Below are 8,464 nucleotides of genomic sequence, written 5' to 3' on the forward strand. Positions count from 1 at the left end.
GTATCTTTTCCTTTGTGACAGAAAATGTACTCCCCCATTGTTAAAAGGGGAAGTAGAAATGGTCAATAGGCATGGAAAGTGTTTCATCCTGATCATGGATGCCCCATAAAAGGCCAAATTAAGTGATTTTAAGGTGTCAAATTGGGAGATCGATAACCCTGATTAGATCCAGGTAAAGGGGAGGAGAGGGAAAGGATCCAGTTTTCTGCCCCAGGAGATTGAATTGAGCTCTCAATAAATTGGAGATGATGAAGCAAGAAAATGTGTAGGGAAGTGACTTAAATTAAACATTATATAGGTCTCAAAGTGACAGAAATGCACCCAGCTCCAGGCAATGAAAGGCAGTAACAAGATTTTAAACATCTATTGTGACTGAGAACTCTCACTCTAGATTCAGAAACTCATTCCTCACTGGACTGAGTAGAGGATCCTGGCACCACAATGAGGGATGGGATCAAATGTCCCACACCATGCCTGTCCTTTGGCCCACTTCTAGGAATGCATATGGAGGATCACGACTTTTCCATGTGTCACTGCATCATTCATCAAACAAACATAAACCCAAACCCAGACACCAAAAACCTCAAATTCCCCAAACAAACAAACAAACAAAAACAAACAGTAAGTAACCCAGAAACTTTGGGAAATGTCTGTGATGTTACCTTTCTTCATACACTGGAGCACTAAGTAGCTTTGAATGGAGAAAAATAGTAACATGCAGTCTCTCTCTGTATGTGTGGGGAGGGAGGAAGAGAGAGAGAGAGAGAGAGACAGAGGGGAAGGAAACAGGATCATCTTCTGCCTTTGGCATGCACTCTCCTTCCAGCGCAATTGCCTGGCCCTCCAGGGGAAGGAGTTCACAAGAGAGCTTCTGCTCAGGGATGGCTTTCAGACTGGGCTCCCACTCTCGGAGTCTCTGGGCTGCAGACCAAGGGTGCAGCGAGCGTGGGGTTCCACTGCCAGTAGCAGTGCAAGGAGCCCGACAGAGTGGGTGGCGACACCACACCCTCACAGGAGGTGAGTTCCCGCCACTCGGGTCTTTCCCACTTTATCAAGGCTGCCCCAGGTGAGGCCTGGTGACAAATGGTGACAGATTTCATCCCACTGAACTCCCAGGAGCACCCCAAAGGCCTTCCCTAATGGCATGGGGTTGTGTGTGGCGTGCAGGGCTAACGCAGAAGTAAGTGACAGAGCTGGGTTCAGGGTCTCCCGCCGGTGTGTTCCTTTGCCACTGCAGGCCGAGGCTGCCCGCTTCCTCTGGAGCTGGTCCTCTCTGGTCACCATGGCTCCGCCCCAGGCCCAGGGCTGAGCCCCTCCTTCTTGCTGTGCTGGACAATGAGATGCCTTCGGTGGAGATGAGGCCATCAGGGACGGGACAAGGGGATGTGGAGGAGTGAAGCAAAGCTCAGGAACCTGGGGCTGTCTCTCCTGTGGTGGCAGATGCCACATGGCATCCCCACCAGTGCTGCTGGGAGGGTCTTGTCAGGGTGCTCGGACCTCGGGGACCCCTTGGTGAAGGCAACTGCATGTAACCAGGGCACCTAACACTTCAGTCTGAGCAAACCCCGTGTGCCCAGGGTCGCTCCCGCCTGGGGCCCTGTGTGCCTTCCTTGCACCTGCTGGGCTGTCCTCCCCAGCGCTGCACCGAGTCTGCCCTGCCCCACCTCCATCCCTGCTCCCAGCCTCCTACCCTGCCCTCCTCCCCAGCTTTCAGCCCTCTCACAAACCCCCAGCTCACCTCAGCCCAGGCTCCCTGGCTTGTCTGAGGAGCCAGTGAGGGTCTGGGTCTAAGATTGGGGGAGGGAGGCGGGCTTCCAGGTCCATGGCCTGGTGGGTGGCTGGTCCTCTCCAGGTGTCCCCAGGAAAGCAGTGGGGGGAACCATCACCTGCCACTCCAGAGGGGCCTCAAGGCTGCACAAAGTGACCTGCAGATAGTCAGTTTCACTTCCCTTTACCCTCAAGGTTCAGCTGCACTAAACACTTTGAACACCCAGCTCTAAAATGGACCGACAGACTTGCTTCAGGTTTAACCAAGGATGGGAACAGGACCAACGGCCCTGTCCTGAGCCGGGCTCTGCTGCAGCAGGCCTAGGTGGGGGCAGTGGTCCCAAAAGTGAGGCCTGGCTGGGGCTTCTGAGCAGGAGGCTGCTGGGCGGGGCCAGGCCCTCTGAGGCTCCCCTGCTCCTGGCCCCAGAGCTGGTGACTGCCCCTCCCCCAGGCCTTCACCCTCACAGAAACCCCAGCAGAAACAGGAGGCCTCCAGCCAGTTGTGTAGTGTGCAGAATGCAAGGGCTTTCTTTTTCACTTGGGGAGACAACAAGATGTGACAACACCAGAAACAAGACAAAGGTTCCGACTGACAATTCCGGCCAGTGCCGAAGGCATCACAGAGAAACACAAAGACATCCACGACACGTCTGCCTTTGGAGAAGTTCTACCATCCAGGACAGACTGCAAATAAATAAAGTGCATCGAGACCCCATCACGCAGCAAGGGCCCTGTGGGGGAGAGAAAGCATGGCCAGAGGGGAGGCGGGAAGCAGTTTGCCATCCACTCAAGGCCAGGCCAGTGCCAGGAACACGAGGCCGAGGCCTGCTCTCTGCCCTCTCTTACTAATCTCTTTGGATGCAGACAGCCACAGGCCAAGCCAGGGCCCCGGGCAGGCCTGGGGTCCACAGCAGCAGGGCCGCTGAGGGTCGGGCCCGAAAGCGGCACACTCATCCCTGCCTGTTCGGAGGGCCTCCAAGGCCCAGGCCAGCCCCTGGCACAGGGCAGGGTGGGCACCTGGAATGGCTACTCCTGCTCCTCAGCTCCACCGCCACCACCCTCACAAGCAGACACAGGCACATGCTGCTCCCATGTGTGCACAGGGGCACACTCAAATTCGTACACACACTCAGTGAAGGGCCTTCCTCTTTCCTTCCATGCTGGCCCAGGAAGGGGCTAGAGCTGGGCATCCGGTCACTCAGAGGGTAGGACCAGGGTGGAAGAGGGCCACACCTGGGGCGCAGACCCTAGGAGGCCCTGGCTCCTGCTTCCCTCTTCTCCAGCCCTGTGTGGCTCCTGTCTCTCACAGGTGGCTCCCAGAGAGCACCCCTGGGTGGACTCAGAGGCTGAAAGTTCACCAGAGGGGGTCCCGGGGAGACAGGGGAGGGGGAACCAGGGAGACCAACAGGACTTGGCGCTTGGGGGAGATCTGGCACAAGGACGGAAGCCATGGGGCTCAGGCTGTGGGAAACCTCAGGGGCCAAGTGACAGCAGTCTTCCAGCCTTTGTTTTTAGGGTGAGGCAGACCAAGTTCTTCATGCAGGACCTTGGCTGCAATGGGCAGCTTTGGAGTGGAGATGGTAGGAGGCGGGACCACGCTGTCCTTGGGGGGCCAGACTGCCGCAGGTTCCAGTCCCAGGAACTGAGCAGAGCACGGGCCTGGAGCTACCACTGCCAGGGAAGCTGAGGGTGGGAACCGGGTAAGTGTGCTCCCTGGGTGGCTCCTGGCTGTTTGGGGACCACGGTTTCACTCCAGGACCAATCCCATCAGTTGGGATGAGCTTTATCCCACGTGATACTGGGGATGGGGGCCTGAGCCTGGGGACCGACAGATGCAGGCATGCCATGGGTCTCGGCCCTATCCCAGCCCCAGGTTTATCTCTTCACCCTCCTGGTCACCTCTGTCCCCAGAGCCACATGGCCACTATCATACTCCACCAGCAAACTAGGAGGCTGGTGTCACACAACTGCAGAGGAGCCTTTGGACAAGCTCAGGAAGGTGGGGACGGTGGGGAGGACGTGGCTCCCCAGCAAGGCCTGGGACCCGCCTCTTGTGGCCCTCCTCAGCTTGCTGTTCTTCCACATTTCCTGTGACCCTCAATCTCTCCTCAAGGAGAGCCAGACCCCCAGAATCCCTACCCCTGGGCCCCTATGTCCCTAGGTGTCCCGGCAGCTCTGTGCTCCCTCCCTAAGCTGCCAGGTCTGGGAGAAGCCTGCAGAAGGTAATCAAGCTCCAGTGCAGTGGCCAAGTCAGCTTCATCCCCTCCTGTGTGTGCCAAGCTCCGATCCCATCCCCTTCCCAGAGCCCCTTCAGGCTCGGTAGGTGGGAGAATCCACCTCCCTCACAGTGTTGCTTAGCAGATCTCCGTGCCCAGGGAACATGGGCCTCCTTCCTATGCCAGGCCCGGTCCCTGGGCCTCCCCACCCCCCTGGGCCTCTCCTGGCCAGGCGCTTCACTCTGCTGCTCCCAAGGCAGCTGCTGGACCAGGAACCTGACTCTTGATAAAGCCAGAGAAGAAGCGGCAACCATCCACAAAGACCAAGGCCTGAAAGAGAAAGAACAGGGAGGCTTCAGAGCTGCCCAGCCACCGAGAGGGGTCTTGTCCTCCTTTCCGCATCCTCCGCAACCCTCTTCTTCAGCTGCCCTCCTGGCCTGTCTGAGCACTGCAGCCTGCTCAGAGGGCTCCTCCCACTTTCTCAAATCCCTTGGGCACACAGTGGGCTCCTGGGCCGTCCATGGCTAGAGGGTGGGCTTGTGTTCCTGGGAAGGCAGAGGAAGACCCTGCAGGGAGCCTGGGCTGACAGGGCCAATGAGCAAGGCCGGGGAAGGGACAGGCCAGAACACCTTTCCCACTCTTCCCTAGCTGCAAGCTTTCCAAATGTCCTCAGATGTGGCTCGGGTGCAAGGGCTACAACAGGAGCAGACAGAGGCCAGTGCCCCGTCCCCAAATGCAAGGCAGGAGGCAGTTTGGGGAAGGGCTGTGGAGGGTGGTAGTGAGGTCCAGGGATCTGAGGACTGAGAAGCAGGCAGACCCGGGGTCTGGATGAGAAGAGAAGGAGTAGTTCTCTGTCTGTTGGCCTGAGACTGACGCAGGGGAAGGGTGGCTGGATCTGCTCTCCCCTGTGCCTTCCCCGGGCTTCTCTGGTCCATTCTTCCTTATTTCCCAGGGTTCAGGTGACATCATCCTTACCCGAGTAGGCGGGGCAGGGACTGGGGGACAGCAGAAGGGGGCTCTTGTCCATGTGCTGGTGATGGCGTGACCCGCTGGGATGCCCATCGTGGAGCAGGGCAGCACCTGCCCATGTCTGCCTTTCCTTTTCCTAGCTGAGCTGGGTAGCTTTTTGGGCTGCTCTCCCTGGCTGTCGTCCCCATTTCTCCCAAATCACCAAGGGGCCTCAACATCTAGAGGTCAAGGCACCCCCCCCCCAACCTGTAGCCTCCTACCTTTCAGTGCAGGGCCCTGAAAGTCAAGCTGCTGCCGCCGAATTCCTGCTTCCTTCTTACCCCTTTTGGCCCCTGTGAGGCAACAGGTCGGCTGAACCCGAAAATTTTTCGCGAGCCCACTGCCAAGGACCCGTTGCGCGGGTCCCCGCGGGGGGCCCGGGCGGAGTCCAGGGTCGGGTGCTGAGGTCGCCTGGGCGTCCACCCGCCGGGAGGTCTAGGGCCCAGGCTTCGGGCTGTGTCGCCTCCGCCCCCGCCGCGTCCCAGTGTCCCCGGGTGGCCCCGCCGTCCTTCCTGCAGCGTCCCGGCCCTGCGCGGTGGGCGGGCAACTCTCCCTCCCGCCGGCCCGGCCGCCGCCGCCAACGCCACCGCCACCGCCACGGCCACCGCCACCGCCACCGCCGCGGCGCTCACTCGATCCGCACCTGCAGGCGCACGTTGAACATCACCGAGGCCACCATGTAGAAGCAGGGGAAGTTGGAGCGCAGCCGCCAGGCCAGGTCGAAGAAGGTGAGCAGCGTGCGCGTGAGTCCCTTGCAGAAGGCGCTGTAGGAGCCGCGCACCGCCGCGGAGCGCGATAGCCGGACCGCCAGGCCCAATAGGGCCGCCGCCGCCGCCGCCGCCGACAGAGCCGCGGACGCCGCCATGGGCCCCGGCCGCCGCCGGCCCCGCCGACCTCGCGACCCGCAGGAGCGCGAGCCTAGAGGCAGCGGGACCCGAGTCCCTGAGCGCCCCAGCCGCCCCGAAGCCCCGCCCGCCGGCCCGCCGGCTCCCCGCCCTCGCCCCCGCCCCGGCTAGGGCCACTGCCCTGGCCACCACCTCCGCCCCTCCTCCCCGCCGGGGACCCGAGGCCCGCCGCCCGCTCGGCGGCTCCTCCTCCTCCTCCTCCTCCTCCTCCTCGCCGAGACCGCCCTCCGTGTGGCCCCGCCCCTATCAGGTCCCGCCCCCTTCCGGGAGCCGCCAAGTGGTCACCGCCCAGGACGGGGCTGTCTGGACGGGAGCCACGCCCTCCCCGCCACGCCCACGGGGCGGCCCTGCGGCGGAAGCCTCGCCCCTCTCGGAACCCTCCCCGGGGGTACTGCCCCGCCTCCTCCCGTGCTCCAAGGCACAGCCTGAGGCCAGGGCCTCTTGGGAGGCGCTGCTGCCAGGGACCCCTCTGGAGAAGTCCTAGGCTGCGGTGGGAGCGGAGGGCTGGCTGGTCTGGACCACCATGCTGATTCCGTTCGGGATGATCTTCCAGAAGCACCCGCCCACTCGCCCCGGCAGCCTCCCCCGTCCTCCCCCAGGAGAGCCAGACAGCCAAGCCCCTGGGCTTTAAGTCGCCTTTCTCTTGCTTTCGTTCGCGTCGTGCAGCGAGGGTAGCACGGGTGACTCCGCTCTCACACGCGTGCGTCGCGCTCCTTTGCTGGCGTATCTGCTGGTGGCAAATATGTCCTTACCGGGGAATTTCCCTTCCTAAGCACGTCTCTTAATCCACCGTGTGCCCTGCTTGCCGCACAAGTGTTCTGGCTTTCATTTGCCCTTATTTAGGGCCTTTTTGCTTGACTTGCTCGAAAGCTTTTTCGCGGTTTCGCGTCATCGTTCACCCGCGTAAAACAAACCCAACCCAAACCTGCGTCTTTTCTGACTACTTAATGAAACGAAGAAATGCTCACATTTCCTCATGGTTGCGACTTCAAAGCGGTCACCGCGACCGCATCCCGGTTTTACCAAAGACTGTCCTCAGTTGGCCCTCCAGAAGTGCCTGTTCACCTCACCCCTGAAGGTCTCTAAGGCATCAGGCGCAACTGTTTTAAGAAACCCTGCAGGTTCACATACACAGGGTCCATTGTCCAAGCGACGTTTCTGACTTAAAAATCTAAAAATCCGTAAGAGGCAGAATTGAAGCATTAAGAAAACGGTGGGAGATACAATAGTGCAGAGCAGGATTTGGGCGAGTCCCTTTTCCCAAATGCCCCCAAACAGATGTAGTACATCTGTTAATACAACCTTTAGGAATTAAGGGAAACAAACACATCCTCAGAAAAAAAGATGAAGGGGATTTGTCAACAGCAGTCCACCCTTCAGTAATGGCTAAACTTATTCCCCCAAACATAAAGGAAATGATAATTGAAGGACAATAGCACTTCGGGAAATCAAAAGAAAAGCTGAAATGTGCGAAGGTAGAGGTAAACATATTACATTATCCTCCTCCTCGTGAGTGTAAACAATTATGTTTGATGCTGGAAGCAGCAAAAACTACCTCATGTCATGTGATGCTCCATACATGTGGCTGAAATATTGAACACATTTATAATTTTAAAAAAGGAGGTTAGACAGAAGTTCGCAGAAGTGATATTTTGACACCACCCGAAGTGTTTTAAAATGTCAGTGTCGATAGGTTGGGGCTGTCAATAGACTGTGTGTTGTAACAACCAAGGTAAGCACTAAGATTCCACAAACATATATGAAAAATACAGATGAACCAAAATGCTGTTCTCAAAAAATTCAGGTAATCCACAGAAAGGCAAGAAAACAAGAACAGAAGAACAAGAAACAGAAGCAATAAACAGAGAACAAATAATGAAATATCTCACTCGAGTCCTACAAGAGCAATAATGACTTTCAATGTAACTCTCAGTATCAGCTAAGAGAGAGACTGATGAGTGGATTTCCATCAAAACCGTGAATCAAACATATCCTGTCTACTAGGAGCTCAACTTCAAATTTTATTAAATAATTTTAAAGATTTGCTCAAGCATGATTTTATGTTTCCTATAAACCATTTGCCCCCAAGGACTATAGGTGATTGTATAATGACTATAAATTTTAGAAACTTAACTTGGAAGCCCTGAATTCTTGAATGGAAAAAATTATTCATTCCATCCACTTTAATGTTCCCCATGCTGTAGAACTTACCTCCTCGATATCCCTGACCAAGGATAAATTTCTAGTTGGGGCAATGATGATTAAGTGACAGGACCTTTTGTTGTACAAAAGCACCCTTAATCCATTGGTCTAAACTGTAAATTTTGGGAAGCCCTGGAGGATTAATGCTTTAGCACGGTAGATTTTCAGATAGTTCAAGAACACTCATGACTTCTAAATATTTGTTCTCTTAGCAACGATCCTTTCTTTGAATTATTCTTCATGAGATCTGTTGCTTTATCATCTGAGTTTGTTCTGGAAATACTCTATTAATGTTTCTCTTAAAATGAGGCATCTACAATGAAGTGCTCATAGTGGTTTTATTTCTTTTATCTAGACCTCTAGCTT

At 56.6% G+C, this 8,464-nt stretch overlaps 1 protein-coding gene across 3 annotated transcripts; it reads right to left on the bottom strand.

Moving 5' to 3' along the window:
* Nucleotides 1–335: 335 nt before the first annotated feature.
* On the bottom strand, nt 336–5,951 carry LOC147821110 (small integral membrane protein 10-like protein 2A). 3 transcript variants are annotated; one of them, XR_015447660.1, is made up of 4 exons: nt 5,635–5,805; nt 5,213–5,284; nt 1,739–4,313; nt 336–1,328 (listed from the first exon to the last, which is right to left on the bottom strand). XR_015447660.1 is itself a non-coding variant. In XM_087202131.1 (2 exons), exon 1 carries the CDS (start codon nt 5,854–5,856, stop codon nt 5,620–5,622), a length of 237 nt encoding a protein of 78 aa, XP_087058257.1. In that variant the 5' UTR covers nt 5,857–5,951; the 3' UTR covers nt 336–4,313; nt 5,213–5,619. The 3 variants fall into 3 exon arrangements, 1 of the variants encoding a protein (XP_087058257.1); XR_015447659.1 differs by having other exon boundaries at nt 336–1,344; XM_087202131.1 differs by having other exon boundaries at nt 336–4,313; nt 5,213–5,951.
* Nucleotides 5,952–8,464: the final 2,513 nt, after the last annotated feature.

The sequence above is a fragment of the Heterocephalus glaber genome, unplaced genomic scaffold (assembly GCF_053883595.1).
Source record: "Heterocephalus glaber isolate CG9 unplaced genomic scaffold, H.glaber_assembly_v1.0 deba00001764, whole genome shotgun sequence".
In the NCBI taxonomy this organism is placed as follows: Eukaryota; Metazoa; Chordata; class Mammalia; order Rodentia; family Bathyergidae; genus Heterocephalus; species Heterocephalus glaber.

Excerpts from the sequence above, each read along its gene's own strand:
- LOC147821110 (XM_087202131.1), bottom strand. The coding sequence starts at position 5,856 with ATGGCGGCGTCCGCGGCTCTGTCGGCGGCGGCGGCGGCGGCGGCCCTA.